At 34.5% G+C, this 20,756-nt stretch overlaps 1 protein-coding gene across 1 annotated transcript in view; it reads right to left on the minus strand.

The window, feature by feature from the left end:
- Window positions 1–663: 663 nt before the first annotated feature.
- The window catches only part of LOC149785708 (transforming growth factor-beta receptor-associated protein 1-like), a 107,608-nt gene continuing 87,515 nt past the window's right edge, over window positions 664–20,756 (minus strand). The window contains exons 19-21 of the mRNA XM_089979575.1: window positions 19,878–19,950; window positions 15,203–15,393; window positions 664–12,036 (exon numbers count right to left, since the gene is read on the minus strand). Of these exons, the coding sequence (XP_089835701.1) occupies window positions 11,889–12,036; window positions 15,203–15,393; window positions 19,878–19,950 (412 nt within the window). The 3' untranslated portion in view covers window positions 664–11,888. The remainder of the gene's footprint in view (window positions 12,037–15,202; window positions 15,394–19,877; window positions 19,951–20,756) is intronic.

Here is a 20,756-nt window from a genome sequence, read left to right on the forward strand (position 1 = left end):
GTGACCTACAATGGACTTGAGTATTAAAGATATTTCATGATATCTGAAACACTATTGACAGTTTCAATGTAGTAGTTGTAAAAATCATATGCATGTATGTATGCATGCATGTACATACATTTAAAAAAAAATCGCTATATGGTTCAGTGTTTATACCTGGATTTTTAGTGTAGCTTTAAAATATTTTCAGTCATATTGCTACGATGTCTGTAGTGTGGCAGTTTATAATGCTGTCTAGCACTGGGGCAGACATGTAGCATGATGTCCCACCCAGTCACATTATCCAGGCTGACCAGAACTACCACTAACCTCTTAATGCTGAGCCCCTACCAAGGCAGTTGTTAGTACCATTTTTATAAGTCTTTGGTATGACTTAACCTGCTGCTTCCCACATCCAAGACAGACACTCTAACTACTAGGCCACTGGGGTGATGGCTATATGGTACAACAAATCATTCAATTACTAGAGAAGATAAAATGAAGCTAAAACATTTTTTCTACTGAAGAACTTTATTTATAATTCAATCTTGGATGTCTTAGTGTTTTGATTTCAGGAATAGGAAAGACTATACATTTCAGTTCTCCTCTGGTACATGTATATCCAAAAGACATGCAAAATATGCTGGGCGGGTGAGAGACAATTTACTGAACAGATAAGGCTAATTCTTGTGGTCTTTTATTGTTAGTTGTTTTAATTTTCAAGATCATTAGCAAAATATTTTTAAGAACATTATTTCTACAAGGCAATATTCTGGCTAAATTATTGCTGAACATTACATATCACAAAAACAATTGAAATGAATATAGGTGAGACATTTTGTATGAGAATAAACACTGGAGAGGAATATGGGTGAAAAATGTTCTGTGTGAGATAAATTCACTGATTGAAATAGCATGATACTTCATGAGATTAACTTTAACTTACTGTACTTGATAGATTTTAATTTTTAAGGAATACAACTGAAAACAGAGAGAAACCCTGGCATCACCAAATTCTTATAAAAGATTTTTTTCCTTGATTGGCTAATTTGCCTGTGGATGAACAGATGGGTGAAAATTTGAATATATTGTAGCTGATTATATCCATAAGTTCTGCATCCAGGCCTTTTTGATCTCCAAATCTCAAACTTACAGTACTGTTTACAACGGTGTGGCATTTGGTGCCATCTGCTTTGCAGCTAATAAGAGGAATCTGAAATATGGTCACACACTCCAGTTCCAAAACCACTGATTTTTTTTTTTGCTGAGAAAACAAACTGGTCTTTTTGCTTCTTCAGTTGCATTTTAAATGTGAAAATGACATTTACATTACTCTGCAACATGTTTAAAGCAACATCTTTTATCTTTCCTCTAATACAACTTGATTTTAGTCTATCATAAAGAGCAATATCACAGATCCTGGAACATTGATACTGTCACATGAGGCAAAACGTGACGTTTGGACTAAATAAATTATTAAGCGTTCCACAGCATGCTACATCTTTCCTGCTGTGCCAAAGTACATTCCAAATACCCACCAAAGTGTTAAAAATAGGTCACTGTGACATTCTTTAGCATGCAATAAGCAGTACCCTCCATGATCAATACAAACACCAAATTTAATGACTGCTCATGCATCAATGTGGTTTGGGTTTAACGCCATTTTTCAACACAAGATAGGCTATACATGGCAGCCAGTATAACTGGTGGAGGAAGAACCTGGAAAAACCCAGGGAAGAACAACCAACCTAGGGGATGTTACTGGCAAGCTTCCTCACAAAGAGTTCAATGCAAAATATGAATGCTGACACAAATGCTAATATCTACGATAAAATGTCATAACAAAATAAATCCCCATGTCTTGCCTATGCGCTTGAAGTGATACAAAAAAGTTTATGAACAATGTATGCAAAATCACGTTTATTTATTGATATTATTACTATTTTCATGAAATCTTGTGGACTGCTGTAAATAAAGATCAGTGTCCATGAACGATTACATGAACTGTTTAAATGTTAAAGTACATATCAATGATATGAAAGTTTATTGATTACTGATGAGAAAATATGATACATAAAGAAAAAGAATAATGTACGATTACAAAAAGCAATTTGAACATCTTGACCTGATGAGGAGTTTTGCATAAATCCCCCTCTTCTACTTATTCAAATACAGAAAACATTTGTTTTGTAAATATATGCTTACACATGATTTCAGCAGTTTTACTATTCATCATGCATGTCTCTTGCAAATCATTGCATAAAAAATATTAAAGCAATAAAAATAATCTATCGGCAGCACGTTATTTCCAAAATGTTACATATAAACAAGAACTGAGGTTTTCAAATCTTTCAATATGACAGAATCCAACTTTTGTTCACTTGTAGTACATCACAATTCTGTTATTTAAAGATACATTAACTAAAGTTTATGTAGAATCTTGGACAAAAAAGAGATGATATATCCTCCCCATCCCATGTTTATTTTATAAATAATACAGAAAATATTTTATCGTCCAGCACTCAAAATTTTTCGCACCATTTATAATGGTACACTATGGTCTAAGACTGTTAATTTACATACTACTTATATAATACTTCCATGGAAACATGAAAAAACAATGAATGCAGGAAATTCTAAGTATGAACATGGTGAAATTGCATGATGTGTACCAAGTTTGGTTGAATACCTTGAATAGTTTGAAAGCTATGCTCTGGAAATGCAAAAAAAATGAAAAACTGAATGATAGCTTCATACCCTAACAGTGGTGACTGGACAAATACAAGAAGATGAGAGGATTGAGCAAAATTCCTATTGTAAATATTCTTTTTTTCCCCAGCCGATTGCTGCTAACTGCTATGTTATGTTTATACCAGCAGAAGAATTTCTACACGATAGTTGTAGGAGATCAATCAAAATACAGAAATATTTTGTTAATCTTAACTATTTTTAACCATAATTTCCTAGTGCACTCTGACCAATGAATTTAGCAATTGTGGTTTTCCCCGTATAATTTGTAGCTTTGGGGTAGCTTGTTGACTAAATTCATAGAATCATCGTGATTACTTACTGATAAGGCATTTATTTCACCAATTCTTCCTGCCATTGCTAATGGAAATGAAGCAGGTATTATATGAAAGGTGAAAGTGGGGAGGGGGGGCTTCATGAGCAATATTGATCCATCATGATGGGTCTGTAAGCAGATGGGTCCACCAAGAAATGTATTACTTGTTTTTCTACTGACTGCCAAAGAAGTGATGAGGCAGGGCTTGTATGATAGGTGATCTAATGAAGCTCTTGAGAGCAGTTCAGTTGATGTCTTGTACAGCTAGGTTAATCCCCATGAAAAATCCACTTGGGCAAGGATCTGGTGTCATTGAAATCCAAACAAACAGAAGATCAGACAGGTCTTTATATCATGTGCTTTCCTCTCTTCTATCACAGCACATGTGTGCTAGTGATTGTGGAACAATAGGTTTAACCGTGATGGCTGCTAACTGTTTCTCACAAAGAGCCTAGAAAGTTAGTTATTGTGGTATGGAGATCTCCATTGGAATAAAGTACTCTGGTGTGAACCAATGAGATTATAGTTCATTTCGCCTTTATATGCTTGTATTCCCTAATTCAGCAGGATAATCAGGATGAAGAGACACTCTGATACTTTTGGTTCCTGTATACATTCAGCCATTCCAATATACAGGAAGCAACAATTAGCAAGGCTTTTGGGCCCAGGATTGGTGTGACAAAGGATGGGACTGTTGGCATTCCACCTTGTTACTAATGTCCATCATAAGTTCATCCTGTCAAGCATGTATCGTATGAAACTGAGGGAAGAGAAAGGTATTCCATTTGTACAAGTTCCTGCTTGCAGAAAAATGTGTGCCAATACATTAGCCAACCTAGGATATGTCGAACTGAAACCTGGAAAGTTGTCGAGGACATCACTTTAGAAAATCCCCAAAAGAATACAAAGGCCTGAGTATTTGTTCTGCTGTGCTGTTTAAGAACAGTCACAACAGTGAAGTTCTGAGGGAGAATGATAACTTATTCTCATGTAGAATCATCAGCCACCAATAACAGGCTTTCAAAAACGGTATCCATTTAAAATATGTGTACATATAAATAATTTTCTGAGAGGACCATGCTCCTATGTCATTCCCCAAAGGTAGGAGGCTTGTTCCCTCCATCACTGTGTTCACATCTGTAGCGATTGTAATTCCCAGAGGATGTGTTTGCAGAGGTATCGCTGATGAAAGTTTAAAGTGCCTTCATGATGCAAACTCAAATGGTTGCCAATTGAGAGAGCTGGTCCAATTGTCAAGGTTTGGTCTCCACTTGGACCATGTAACTATTGTTGTGAAAGCCCAAAAAGCGACCAAGTAACAAGATGTCCACTACCTTAATGAGCAAAACTCAGGTAGCAAATGAATATTCTAGCTGATGGATTGCTCTATAGAGGCACAGAACTAACCATTATATGAAATGAAATCTTTTTCCCCCAAGAACACATTCTTCTTACCTGTACATAGAGTCCAGGTTTAGTCGACTGAATCTTCAAAGATTATTAGGTCTAAGATGTTCTTCTTGACAAGAGATTGAGAATGAAAGAAGAGCAACCTGTAAAATCACATCTTGCTCCAAAATAAAACTAGTCTATTATTTGCAGCCTATTGTAGGCAAATCATAGAACTTCTGAAAGCTGTTTTAATCGGGTACGAAATCACATCTCTTTCAAGTCCACACTGACTGCACAGTCTTTAAAATGGACAGTGTTAGGACTTCTTGTTGTATTTATTTCATCACAAACCCAAGAGTGTGAAAGAGTTGATTGAATCTGATTAAGCTGAAGATCAACTGATAAGTGCTGCTTTGTAGCTTAAAGAGCTGTGGCCAAAAGCTTAGTACGTTTGCTGAATGTGATACCCAGTCACCAGACACTACTGTTGGGTCCCCATGACATCATGGTAAATCTTCCCCATTCAGCCATGTCAGATTGGAGCCTTCTCCCCACAAGGTTCTGTGATAGGGTGGAAAGGGGGGCCTGTATGTATGTCATTATGATAGGGATGGTCCTGTGGTACACCGGTGAAAATGAATGATATCCCTCTGACTCTTCCACTTAGTTGTAGGATTGTTTCTCAGTGGCATCCCAAGAATATGCCTTGCTTATTCTGTAGACTAAACTTAAGGAATTGAATTGATACCATGATTTATCATGGATATGTTACGGTCAAGGACCCAACAATCCCATGTATATGGCCTAGTGTGAACAAAATGGAAGAAGGTCATCCTTGTGACGAGAATGGCATCTGGTTCATTATAAGGGATGGGTTACATGATGTTCTATCCGCATAACCAGTCCATGCATCTGCTTTGTCTGAGGGTACTTTTGCTGTTTGCTTTTCTCTTTCCCTCACTGTACAGCAACAGAAATTGAGCTGAGCCCTCAGGTGGCAAGGTCTATAGGAAATGCCAACAAAGATGAGTCCCATGGTGGTGAACTATAAAGACTCAGATTGTGGAAGCAACTGAAGGTAGAATTTTCTGTAAAAAATGTTCACTTGATGTCAGTACTGTAGACCACAGCCATCATCACTGGCATGACATTGTCAAGTTTTTGAGGTTGTGGCAGGTTATGGGATGCTGGATCCATGTATCCAGTCCATAATTCTGATATGAGAGACTGTAACTAATGCTTGTTGCTACTCTCCATCTTTCCGCCCTAGCATGCAATTAAATGTTTTCGCCCCCCCAAATTATGAATGACTTGTGTTCATAATATGCAAGTCGAACATGTAGTCATCGGGTGACAACCAGAAAAACTATGCATACTGAGTGGTTGTCTAACTGTTGTCACCCATGGTCTAAATCAGCAAGACGAAACAGAGAAGACCTTCCTTACATGTAGTATAGTGAGTGTCCTGTATTATAAGCAAATGAAAAAGGCAATAAAATGTATGGGTACATTGTTTTTATAAAAGAGGAATGTCCTTCTCCTTTACAAATACCAACCAATATATTCTAACATTATATAAACAGCAAAATCTATCAATGCAAGCCCAGCTTCACTTTCTTTCCAAACCAGCCTGCTGGCTAATCCAATGTTCCCACATTTTCCCATATAATGTGTATTTCTCATGTATACATAATATAGATACACAACTTATACTATCATACACATCTGAATTTTATGTCAACATAATAAATCAATTCTTCATATGACGTAAAATAAACAAACATGAAATGATCATACAAAACACAGAGGCACACATTTTGCTTGATTGCAACATAAAGATTTATTTATTACATTCTTAGATACAAAATGTTTTGTTAAATTTTATACTTTAATTCTTCCTGACTAAATTCCTAAATAATGTCTATTCTAAAAAAAAATCTGAGGAATAGAAGTCAAAGTACTGACAAGCTCTAATCCAAAAGATACCTCACGAGCCCTGACTTTTTTTTTAGCATGAAATAAATGTACTGTCTGCATTCAATATGATTTATAATGCATGGTGTTATGTTTCCACAGATTGTGTTGCAAACCCATTTGTTAAGGCAGGGTTTAGTGAGCAAACAGAAGTCATTACCAGTGACAGCAATGCTGATGATGTTTCCCTTGTTATGGCATGTGATGTGAAATTCGTCTGGTATTGAGGATGTTGATTTCTTGGATTATGTTAATTCTGATAGTGACACTGTCACACCTATGATATCAACAACTCAAGTGTAAATTTTGTTGTACTATGTGGATATTGCTTGTCAAATTGGTGATTGCCAGGTGGGAGTTTTTAAATAGGACCTTATCATGATTCATTGGCTGGTACATGAACATGCATGTTGACACTTTCGTCAGACAATGTAACATATTGGAATTATTATTTTGTTCTCATGTACTTATACAAAGTTTGAAAATTGTATGTACATTACATTAATGAGCTCTGACATCAATTATACCAGTCTGACATCAATTATACCAGTCTGACATCAATTATACCAGTCTGATATCAATTATACCAGTTTGACATCAATTATACCAGTCTTACATCAATTATACCAGTCTGATATCAATTATACCAGTCTGACATCAGTTATACCAGTCTTACATCAATTATACCAGTCTGATATCAATTATACCAGTTTGACATCAATTATACGTCTGACATCAACTATACCAGTCTGACATCAATTATACCAGTTTTACATCAATTATACCAGTCTGACATCAATTATACCAGTCTGACATCAATTATACCAGTATAATACATGTATGTCCAGTATCATCAACAAGAACAAGTACATAAACATTTTGAAGAACCAATTCGATGAATGACCAAAAATGAACTGAACCAAGTTGATAAACAACTTTAACGAATTGAATCTACAAAATAAATGCACTTTAATGTGTTGAACCTAGTATATCAATGACATTTTATACATGCAAACATTAATCTCCATTTTTTATTAGATCAAAATCTCTAAAAATTAATATTTTAACTTTTCAATTCTGATTAAATCGTCCCATTAACTTTCTATCAAGCAGGCAAAGATGAAGTCATTAAGTGTAAGACAATTAAAACGAATGTGACAATCTAAAGATATATCAGTGGGAAATTCAATCTTTTCATTGCCGGTGAAAAATATACAAGGTCCCAGTTTCAGTAAGTCTTTTATCATCTTTCTGAAACAGGTATTAACAGAATCAATGTTTGGTTTAGAACCATGACAAGGAAATCCAAGTCAATGAGTTATAAATCTTATGTGCAGCTCTTTCAAGAAGATGAAATGTAATGTCATTCTAAGATTGGAATTTTCTACTGCCCAGTGACAACCACATGCACTTTTTTTAACACTGATTTTGTTTTTCAAAAGAGATTTTTTTAATTATATATTCTGTATTCCATCACATTACTTCATCGAGGAGGATCTATCCAACAAAGGTAATAATAAATTAAGGTTGTCATAAGACTAAATATTTCTACCAAAGATGCTACCACGGCATAATAAAAAGAAGACCATCCAAGCAACTGTTGCACCTATTCCCAAAAATTAAAATAAAATTAAAAAAACCGATTATTTCTACAATAAGATCATTAAAAAATATATTTCTCAAATACTGTATTATCATTTATTTTCACGTCTCAATTCTTGTGGATCTGTAAAAAAAAAAAATTGTTGGTACTTACTTTCTGTATGTTTTGCAAGCATTAACTTAATGTATTAACCTTTACAAATACCACAAAAACAGAATACAAAAGAACAAAATTATGTCAACAACTAATGGCAACTGTTTCAGTGATTAAAACAATACCAGTACTTGCCTAAGCATCAATCCAACACCTGCCAAGATCACTGACTTCCAAGCAACATCAAAGGGAGTTGACACAGCCATCAACATTAAGTTAATTGGTTATTAAAGTTGAAGTGTATGATCAATTACTGTCTGATGATCATGGCATTAATGCCGTGGTTTAAGAGTGATCAAATCCAATTTTGATCCCTTTGGGTTAAAATAATGTCTTCATTTTACATGTGAACCAAACACATGACCAACTGCAACTTGCACAATGCAGTTAGCATGCTGTGTCAACATTTGATGTGGTCAGAATCCATCAAAATGTAAAAATGCTAAATAAATTGAGAAACAATGGAATCACTCCTTTGCTCAAGCCAACCTCATGTGTGAACTAATTTCAATCACCCGACTTTACTTAAAAACTTCATGAATTCATGCTGAATGGATAATTGCGGCTCACATGAAATCTGTGTCAAAGACAGGACATAATTATTCATGGCTATGAGAATGTTGGACTTTATAATTGAACATTTTCAGGATTGTTTACCTGAAAAACATTCGCATGTACCAGGTGACTTTGAGATGATGCTGATTCAGCAGTTAATCTGAAAATCGGGTGAAATGTGAGTTTCACTACTATGCAGTAATCTGTACATATGTGGTGTTTCATTAGTGTTTGTGCTTCAAGCAATGGTTCTTGTATTTAACAACCATGTTGTTCATTGGGACTAAGCAAGCATGCATGGATAAAATATGGTATACTTTCATAAGGATTTAAATTTTTGGACAATAGTTTCACCCGAATTAGTATTAAATCTAATTTTCATATACTAGTAGCATTAGTTTTGCTTTCATTTTCAGTAGTACTTGTGTTTTAATACTTTATGCTTTTTCTTCTTTCCCTCTATTCTTCCTTAAGTCACAACATTTTGATTTAAGGCAGTAGGTGAAATAATAAACTACTGGATACTATACAGCTATGTGTACGCTGAAACAATAAAAATGCTTCACATTTCTTTTTTCTTAAAGGTTTAACACTTTTAAAGCTAGCATGTTATTACAAGATTGCAAAAATGATGGTGATTTATCAAACAGCTTTGTTTATTTCAAGGAATGAAAGACTCAGAAAATGGGTGGGGGCTTCTTTATTATGTATGGCTAATTTTTCATTGGGTCTATAATTCATGGTTTTGGAGTAACAATGAAATCCATGAAAATTGGTACCCCATAAAAATTAGTGACACTATAATATAATGTGGAGTCAATTATTTCCAAATTTAACATAAAGTGGAAACCTCATCATTTTATTTTGTAAATAAAAGCGATCTTTAACATCAAAACTGAAAAATACCCATAAACTGTTATGGTATTGACAATATATTATTTCATTCTTGAAAGTGCTTTAATCTCTATTATTAAGATTTTCCACTTTAATCTATATTATGTAAGATTTTCCACTTTAATGTCTATTATTAAGATTTTCCACTTTAATGTCTATTATTAAGATTTTCCTTGTTAATCTGTATTATGTAAGATTTTCCTTGTTAATCTGTATTATGTAAGATTTTCCTTGTTAATCTGTATTATGTAAGATTTTCCTCTTTAATCTCTATTGTGAAAGATTTTCCTCTTTAATCTCTATTATGTAAGATTTCCCTTGTTAATCTGTATTATGTAAGATTTTCCTCTTTAATCTCTATTATGTAAGATTTTCCACTTTAATCTCTATTATGTAAGATTTTCCTCTTTAATCTCTATTATGTAAGATTTTCCTCTTTAATCTCTATTATGTAAGATTTTCCTCTTTAATGTCTATTGTGAAAGATTTTCCTCTTTAATCTCTATTATGTAAGATTTTCCTCTTTAATCTCTATTATGTAAGATTTTCCTCTTTAATGTCTATTGTGAAAGATTTTCCTCTTTAACCTTTATTATGTAAGATTTTCCTCTTTAATGTCTATTATCTAAGATTTTCATCTTTAATGTCTAATAATTACAATGCCAGTAGATGGTAAAGGAAAGTAACATTTCCATTGGTCTGAATGTTACCACGTGATCAAAATGAATTGTGTTTATTTCTGTATGAACTGTAAGGAGAACTACTTTTCTAAGAATACCCACTTCCATAAATAGAGTCACATGGAAAGCATATGATAACCACTGCCAGTAAAGGCAGACACAAAGTAAGCATTAAAGGAAAAGATCATTCTAGCAATTTAAAAAAAAAAAAAAATTGAATAAATTTGGTTTTCATTGGCTGAAGGACTGGTATTATGATGACCTTATTACCATAAAGCAGGACAATCCCAAGTGCTATGAATAGCTACGTAACAGAAAACCCCAAACATGTATTACTACGCTCAATTAAGATTTCTGTTTTTTCAATGAATGAAACAAAATAACATAACGAATAATTAAAATTTCAATTATAAGAGTTTAATGTTTTTTCTGAGTTAATTATGGGCATTATGTAAGATGTGTGAGTCAGCAACTGACAGTTTATACCATGATTAACTCAGAAAAAACGTTAAACTCTTAATTATATTATGTAAGATTTTCCACTTTTTGCTGGAAATGTTATTTTGTCTTTATTTTTAAATAACATATATTTTTTTGTATCACTGTTCTAATTATTCCTAAAATACACTGTATAAAACTACTGTATGCCAATCTGTTGTGTCAGAATTCAATGTGACATTTTAGATTGTCGTTAAAATTGAAGTATGTTTAATGTTTGTATGTATAAGGATTAATTTAGACCAACAAAATTTGCATTTCTACTTAAAATTGCAGATCAAATTCAATTTTACAATGAAACCTTAGTTCAACAATGCAATCCAGATCAATATGCAGAATTATGCACATAAATTTTACCATCATCTGTTGTTAACTGAAATAACAAAAGCCATGCTGAACACTAAGACATCATGAAAGTGTGAATTAGAGTATTATGACATCACCAAACCATTATGTGACCAATGGCAGATAACCAATCAAAGACAACCAGAGGAAGGCAAGAAAAGCACAAAATCGACCTTCCATGACAATTCTGTGTCACATGGATGCAAACATCTCTTACCTGTCTCGATAGTGAAGAAATCTGCATTAATATTTTGAAAGTGAAATGTTTTATACAACATGAATTATTCTGAAAAAAAATCTTGTTTATTGTTTGCGTAGAATTTCAGACTTTTTACAGTATTAAAACTAGCTCCAGACATGTTGACTCATATAATACTTCTGCTTCATACATTTTTGCATAAACAAATGTAATGGCAACTGACAAAATGTATTTTTTTAAAAGTGAATTGCCAGGAAAATTATCACAACACATTTTACAAAATCTAGGTGATTATAATGTAATCTGAATGCATGGTAAATGTCAGTGACATGATGATTAGAGACTGTCTTCTTTCACTCTGCTCCTGCGCTTAAAACAAGTCAAATATTTTATTGTAAGGACAATTTTCACAATTTCTTCCTTGCAATACAACCTGCATGATGAAACTTTGCATGTTCAGGGCAGCAAAGTGTTATCGATGACTAATGTGAGCCACACACCTTGGTTATCCAACAGCAGAATTAGAAACATAAACCCTAAAGCCAGCTGGGGTCAGGAATTCTTACTGCATATACTGAACAATTTTCCAGTCACTGGACAAACATGTTTGTTCTTTGCACAATGGACATGGGTAATAATTCCATTAGGATAACGAACAAATGTTGGATCACTGAATGCTCTGTTGCATACTGCACACATTCTGCAAAAAGAAAAGAAATTGAAAATACATTTTCTTGCATGAAAAGATTAAAAGATTATCTCATCTTCTGTTGAGACCTTAATCTCTGTTTCTGTCAATCCACCACTATCTACAAACCCTTAACATCTTTAAAATTCAATCATGGTCATAAAAATGGTAATTACACATGTACTTCTATTTTTGTTCTAATGTATATGCTTCTGAACCAATGTAAATCACATTTTAAGGTCTAAATTAATTAAGGACTTCAAAAGGGGTATCTATTTCAAAAGATCAATACCTGTTAATAGTGGTGAAATTTTCATAAACCCTGAGGGCTTGCACCATCAGGGTTTATGAAGTCAAGAGGGCCAGGGATGAATTTGTGTGTAAAGTTTCATGGCAATCCTCCATGTAGCTAAGCAGGAGTAGCAATAATAACTGCATGTTAATAGACAGACCACAGATGTGCTACAGACCACATGCCGTCCCATAAGCTCTTCTGTTGAGTTAAAACATTTATAAAGCACGTCACATAAGTAACTTTCTGATGATGCATGCAAAGTATGAACAAAATTAATCAAGGGTTTTAGGAAACATGAGGTCTAAGAACATGATTTTCAGCATACAATAGGCTATACATGGTGGTCAGTATAACTGGTGGAAGAACCGGGGAAAATCCCTGTATGAACTACTAACCCACAGGAAGCTACTGAAAAGCTTTCACACATCTTGGTATGAAAACTGTTTCAATGTGTCTCCATATTCATCAGCCCATATGATTTTACATGAGTAGCAATAGTCGAAAACTGAAATTCCTTTATGACTGGATGCTTTCTTTTAAACTTTGTCAAATTCTGTTGAGTGTTTGTATTGATAAATTTGTTTAAATTTTTATTGTATACGCCCGTGTCATGCATAGTACACGGTGTTAGATGTATTTTCAGCTGATTGGAGCCACAGCTGTAGAGCTGATCAGAGTCGATGTGGTACCAGCTGTAGAGCTAACCACAGAAGTTGACCATAGCAGCTGTAAAGCTGAACCATACCAATTATAGAGCTGAGTGAGCAGTGTTGCTGGTTGAGTAGCAGGTGATCAGGCATTGCTGACCAATTGGTGGGTGCTGATTGCTTGGCTGACCAGGGAATTGGAAAGTGGTTGGTGACTACCTGTAATACTGACTGCTTGATTGAACAGTGTGACTGGTAGCCAAGTTGTGCTGGTGACGGAGTATGTAACTCTATACATGTAATCTTTTAGCCGTGGGCTAATTTGGGGTTTGTAATACCCAGTGTTTTGGGATTGTAAAGATATTTTGTATGATATCTGTCCCTTTATTTTCATCATTTTACTATTTGAGTAAAATACCTCATTTGTCACTATTTGACTGAAACACATCATTCTTTTCGTTGTGTGAAATTACTGTCAATCATTCAACTTTGTCCTTGTACCATGTAAGGTCATTTTTTTGTATTTTCATTTACTGAAATGATTAGGTTCATGCAGATTGTTAATTTCTCCAATATTTGGATCTTATACATGCATGTCATAATTCTTTTCTCATTCAAGTCATTCATCATTAAACATTGTATTTGTATTACCATTAAAAGTGTTCTGTTGTAAATCCAAAATCCAACCCGGTTTTCTTGTTACAAGTTTATCTATTTCTAGTTATCTATATTGGTGTCATACTCAATTGCAGATTGGCATAATTTGTATAAATCTGAAACTCCTTCAGTCCAAGATGATTTCTGTCAAATTTGGTCAGACTCTGTTGAGTAGTTTCTAAATGGAGGTTATTTAAAGGTTTTATTATCCATAGTCATATTGCCCATAACTGATGTTGGATTGATTGGCTTCAATTGAAAGCTCCCACTACCACAATGCTTTCTTTCAAATTTAGTCCAAGTCTGTTCAGTGCCTTTTGAGAAGATGTCACTGAAAGATTTTTCTATTTTTAGTAACAGTGGCCATATCTGATTGTAGACTAGCTTCATCTATAAAACTTCTAAAGCTCCTCCTGTCAGAATGCCCTCTGCGAAGTTTGATTGAAACTGGTAAATTGGTTTTAAAGAATAAGTTGACAATAACAAATGTTGATGGACAACACATAGCAGGAAATGAACAATAAATTAAGAGTCACTACCATAACTACACCTGACCTTGAACCACATGAGCTACAACCTGAGATGTAACCTTAATATACAATTTCTATAACTGTGATTTTGACCCTTGAATTGTCCTAGTTTTTTAATGATTCATCCCAAGTAATTAACAAAACTGACCAAGGGGTTATACCAAAGAATAAACTTTAACCAGAACCATGATGTAAAGTTTCTGACTTTGACGTTGAAAATAAGATTTATGGTGTGAGCAAGCATGCTGCAGAATGAACAATCTTAGCCACATAATAATTCACCCCAAACATTCACAAAACCCAATAAAGTATTGAGGAAATATGAACAAATGTACAACCTTTATTATAACATTGATGCAAATTTTCTATGACTGACCCTGACCCTCAGAGAAAGGGGACTAAGGTGGTGTCATGAAAAGAACTTTCACAGCTTAAAAATGATTCATATGTAGAAAATCCATTAGAAAATATATGCAGATGAATCATTCTGTTACCAAAACCTAAATACAAATTTGATAAGACCCCATGGTCAAAGTGGCAAGCAGGCAGGTCAATGAATGAAGTATCCGAGGTTTATAACGCCACATCTGAAGTATGAAGAAAATCCACCAACGGCTTAGGAAATGAAAAAACATTAACCAAAACCTTAATGCAAATTTTCTATTACAATTACTATCCCAAAAGAAAATGGACAGGCAAGCATGTCATAGAAAGAACTGTTGTAGAGTCATAATGATTCATTCCAAGTATGATCAGGGTGAAGGAATTACAAGTAAAATGAAAATCTTTATCCAAAATTTAAACTTATTGTTAGCATTGAAGCCACTGACATAGGAACAGTGACTGATACGTCCTGCTTCTCATTAAAGATGGCTTGACAAAACCCAGCTGTAAGTTATGACTAATATTTTTAAATATATTTATTTGTGAAAAGAATATAATTACAAATATACACAAAATTACAGCCAATACAACACACTATACTGTCTCCTAACAAACTGATCTATATTATATTTCATGTTACTATAAACTTCTAAAGTTACACATACTTGTCATCATTCATCTGGATTGGACTTTTTTGCATTTCAATAGACGCTTCTTTGACCCACAGGTTCTCTCCACGTGACATCATACGTTCGATGCGTATTGTGCGCTGAAAGTTCATACTTTTGCGTACAGTTTGCGATAGAAATTGCTTAACAAGTTGAACTGACCAGTTCTCAGGTAACAACTGTAGCACCTGAAAGACAAAATTTCAAACCTCAGCAGTAGAAAACTGAGGACAACAGCCTGTTGTAACTATTCAATAAAGGCTCTGCCCAAATATCCTGTATAACTTTCAACTAAATATTATACATCAGTCCTCAATGAAAACAGTTTTTAAAAAAATCATAAACCTTATACATGCAGTCATAAACAAAAACAGTGATCTTTCTATGATGAGCATTATACATTGAGTCATCTATGAAAGCAGTGGTCTTTCTATCATAAAAATTATAGTCATCAAAAAAAGCAGTGATCTTTCTATTATGAATATTATACATGTAGTCATCAATGAAAGCAGTGATCTTTCTATCATAAACTTTATACATGCTATCATCAACAAAAGCAGTGATCTTTCTATCATTAAATTATAGTCATAAAAAAAACCCCGTGATTTTTCTATTATGAACATTAGACATGTAGTCATCGGTGAACACAGTGATCTTTCTATCATAAAAAATGAAATAAATAAACATCAATTTTAAGTGTTTTGAGCAACATTCATGTACTGACCCTGCAATATACTGTAAATACTTGCCTATAAGTTGAGTCAAACTGCAAACAACAAAGATCCAGAACTGCCATAGCATAATGTGCCTGTAGCTCAGGGTATATGTTGTTTGTTCTACTGATTATTCCTAACAAACTGCACAGAGGGCAGATCTGGGTTTGTGCAGTTTATAGTTTGACTCAGCTTAAAAGGAAGTAGATATGATAATCAAATTCATATTCCAGCTATCACAGTTATTCCTATTTATAACACTGTTATCGGGAGTCATAAAAATGTCCCAGATTACACTATGATACAGCTAATTGTTGTTGTTGTTGTTGTAGGGTTTAACACCATTTTTCAGCACATGATAGGTTATACATGGCAGCCAGTATTAATGGTGGAGGAAGAACCTGGGAAAACCCCAGAAAGAACCACCGACCCACAAGAAGCTACTGGCATGCTTTCTCACATACCCACATTAGCTGAATCCGAGACTTGAACCCACGCAGACAGAGCTGAGATGGCAGTGATCCATAATGAAGAGTGCTTTAGACCACTCGGCAACTCAGGGCCCCGATACAGCGAACAAGGCTGTCATAAAGTGACCCTAATTATACTAAGATACAGCTAATAAGGCTGTGTCATAAAAGTTGCCCAATTATACTAAGAAACAGCTAATGAGGCTGTGTCATACAAGTGGTCCAGATAGCACTAAGATTTTTTGCTAATAAGGCTGTGTCATAAATATGGCCCACATTACACCAAGGTATGTTCTGATAGGACTGTCATAAAAGTGGCTTGCATTATACCAGGGTATGTTCTGATAGGACTGTAAGTGGCTTGCATTATACCAGGGTATGTTCTGATAGGACTGTGAGTGGCTTGCATTATACCAGGGTGTGTTCTGATAGAGCTGTAAATGGCTTGCATTATACCAGGGTATGTTCTGATAGGACTGTAAGTGGCTTTCATTATACCAGGATATGTTCTGATAGGACTGTAAGTGGCTTGCATTATGCCAGGGTGTGTTCTGATAGGGCTGTAAATGGCTTGCGTTATACCAGGGTATGTTCTGATAGCACTGTAAGTGGCTTACATTATACCAAGGTATGTTCTGATAGGACTGTCATAAAAGTGGCTTGCATTATACCAGAGTAAGTTTTGATAGGACTGTAAGTGGCTTGCATTATACCAGGGTATGTTGATAGGACTGTAAGTGGCTTGCATTATACCAGGGTATGTTCTGAAAGGACTGTCATAAAAGTGGCTTGCATTATACCAGAGTAAGTTTTGATAGGACTGTAAGTGGCTTGCATTATACCAGGGAATGTTCTGATAGGACTGTAAGTGGCTTGCATTATACCAGGGTATGTTCTGATAGGACTGTAAGTGGCTTGCATTATACCAGGGAATATTCTGATAGGACTGTAAGTGGCTTGCATTATACCAGGGTATGTTCTGATAGGACTGTAAGTGACTTGCATTATACCAGGGTATGTTCTGATAGGACTGTAAGTGACCCACATTACACTGAGGTATGTTCTTCTAATAATACAAGCTTATTTACTGAGGAAAACAATACAATTGGAATTTGACCTTGAGAGTAATGATGGGAATCAGTAGAGATTTTCACAATCCATAATCGGTTCAACTTACCCAACTGATAAATGATTATAATTGGGTCCGAAGAGCAAATTTTAATTTTTGTTCATTATACAATTATATCCAAGAGTTCCAAATGTCAATAAATGTACAGGAGTATTAATGACATTTATACTTTAACCTGATAAAAATAATAAAAAAAAATTTATTGTGTTATTTTCACTATACATCTTTGTTAAATGAAAGCAACTTTTTATGGCTGATTAGTTTTAAGTAACTGAAAAACTTTTGCAATCCCCCCAAACCCATTCATTAATATGTGATCTCTCTATCATTTAAAATATAGAAGAATGTAGTTTTCTTGTTTGACATTTTTCACAAATGCTACAAAGGATTTTACATTTAACCTGAAACAAATCAACAAAATTTGTTTAAATTTATTAACTCAACAATTTTTAACTGCAAAATCAAGTAATAATAATTATATTTTCCTAATTATGAAAGTTTACACCCATGGAGTATGATATGGTCTTATATTTGTAAGTTATGAAGAGAACAAATAATTCAGATTGACTGTACTGGACTGGAAGTTCTATACAGCTTACCATTTACACCAGAGTTTTACTAACCTTTGTGTTTGCATGCAACTAAAAAGAAGTAGTCTCCCTTTCCACACTCAGGTATGTAGTTTCATAACCAATTATCTTATCTGTTTGTTCAACCAACCAATGATCGATTATAATCAATAATCAGAACAAGACAACTCAAGAATGGTAAAAAACTAAGCTAATCAGATAAATGATTATCTCGTTAATATATGTAGATCTTGCTCGCAATCAAACCGATCCAACATCTTGATAATACGAGACTATTAACATATTAAATACAAATGCTAGAGTTATACATACTCAGTCAAGCCGATACAATGTTGCATCATTAACATGCATAAATTTCACACATCATAATACATACCCAAGATCATGATGACATAGGCCTACTTACCAAGTTTGATCTAAATCCAATAAAAAATACTGTCTCAAGAGTTGTGAAAAAAACAGTCAATCAGACAGGTTCACAACAACCATCCAATATCTTGACATATAATTCTCGTATTTACCAAGTTTGATTAAAACTGTGTCAGAAACAATCTCCCACAGGGTAAGAAGTTCAGAAATTTATATGCAAGATCATTTCAAATATGCGTAGATCTTGCTCAAAATAAAACACACTGCATACCTTGATGACATAAACTTAGTTACTAAGCTCGATAAAAATATATTCAAAAATAGAGCTGTTGACAAACTCCGACTATCAGATGCCTAATCACCTCACTGGTATGCATGCATCATGTTCAAAATTGTTTTCGTTCATGATCATGGTGAATTTAAGCCCATGTACCAAGTCTGATGAAAACTGGATCAGAAATAGTCCTTCTGTAGTACCAAGCCCAGCCAATCAAGATTATCTCATTAATATCCACTGATCCCATGCAATATCAATCCAATGTGAAATCTTAATCATATAAGGCCACATTTAAAGACCAAACTCAGATATAAAAAAAACATAGCTTCCAGGTGATAACAAGGTCAGTCAATTAGTTGCAAGGTCATATGCATGGATCTTGGTTGTTGTCACACTGATCCAAAACCTTGAAGATATAAACACACATTACAAGTTTGATCATAATCAGATCAAAATTACAACTTTCAGAAATGTAGTCAATCAAATACAATATCATTAACACACATGGATCTTATTCATTAATAAAATTATCCAGTATCCAAAGTTTATTCAAATTATCAGAAATATTACTTCTAGACTGGCATCAAGCTCAGCCAATCAAATGCAAGATTACCTCATTAATATGCATGGATTTCATTTATCATACAACCCATCAAACATTTCGAGGATCTAAGCCCATTTGTTAAACTTTTGATGTAAATTGGATTAGAAATATGGGTTTCAGAATGGTGCCAATCAAATACAAGATTACCTCATAAATATGCATGCATCTTGCTCATTACAGAACCTTGATGACATAATCATACATTCCGAGACTGATAAAATATGGATCAGAAATATGGCCTCCAGTGTTAGCAAGGTCAGCCAATACAATGCAAGATCACCTCTTGACTAAGTGTCATCTTGCTCATTCTCTAACTCTGAGATTTTGATGATAAAACCCCATATTGCTAATTTGATCAAATTCAGACCTGAAATATGGACTCTAAAGTCATTATAAGCAACTCTTGACAGATGGACAATGAATGCAGGGCCATAACCAAAGCTCACTTAGCCTTATGGTCTTGTGCACTAACCATATATATATATATAAAAATATGAGTGGTTCCATATGCATCACAAACCTTAGCAGTATCAAATTCTGTTACATTTCTGTTCAGAAGCTCCACTGCAGGTGTGACTAGTAAATCCTTTCGCCTGTAAGTAAAATGGTTTATTTTATAAGTAAAACAAGATACTATATATTCCCCACAGTGCCTATGAGTCTGTTAGTTGATGAAGCATGTACTGAAATGTAGCTTTTTGGGGTGGTAAAATTAACTTTATTCATGCCGCTATTGGATTGCTTACCTTTCTGGGATGAAAACTACCTTTGTCCAGATAAGAAAATTCCTTCCTTCCTTTAGATGGAAAGTTCTATAAGTCCATAGCCAGAAAGAAGGTAGACCCATTCTGTCCCCCATGGGCCCAAGCACAGCACATGTTCTCTTTCTTATGGACACAGACTACTTGTGGGACATTAGTGGGATGGGAGGAGGACTCTGAGAATAGCAACCGGTATTACATTATTAAAATTGGTTTTAACCTCCCCCATCAAAAACACACATTTTAATATCAGTAATACTTACATGTCGCTACTACACTGCTAAATTTACTTGGGTGGTTGCAGACTGATGGTCTCAAAAATATTATAAAAAGGGATATGCTCACCCTTATCACAGGAATGTACACTACTGTCAGTTGGTAGCTTGGGTCACCACTTTGTGCCACAACTGTTGACCCAATGAAAATATGCCTTCCCTCTGGCACTTCTGAGATCAAAGGTAGTAGAAGGAGAAAGTGGTGGGTGACCACCAAAACATGGCTTTCATAACATCCTCCAATGGCAAATGAGTTAGACAGGCCCAAATTACCTCGGACTTCATGGACTTTAATCTACACGAATAAAAGGTACCGCTCTGTAAGAGAATGATAAGCCCTCTTGATCATGAGGACAATCCACG

The sequence above is a fragment of the Sinohyriopsis cumingii genome, chromosome 13 (assembly GCF_028554795.1).
Source record: "Sinohyriopsis cumingii isolate HCF-2022 chromosome 13, ASM2855479v2, whole genome shotgun sequence".
NCBI lineage: Eukaryota > Metazoa > Mollusca > Bivalvia > Unionida > Unionidae > Sinohyriopsis > Sinohyriopsis cumingii.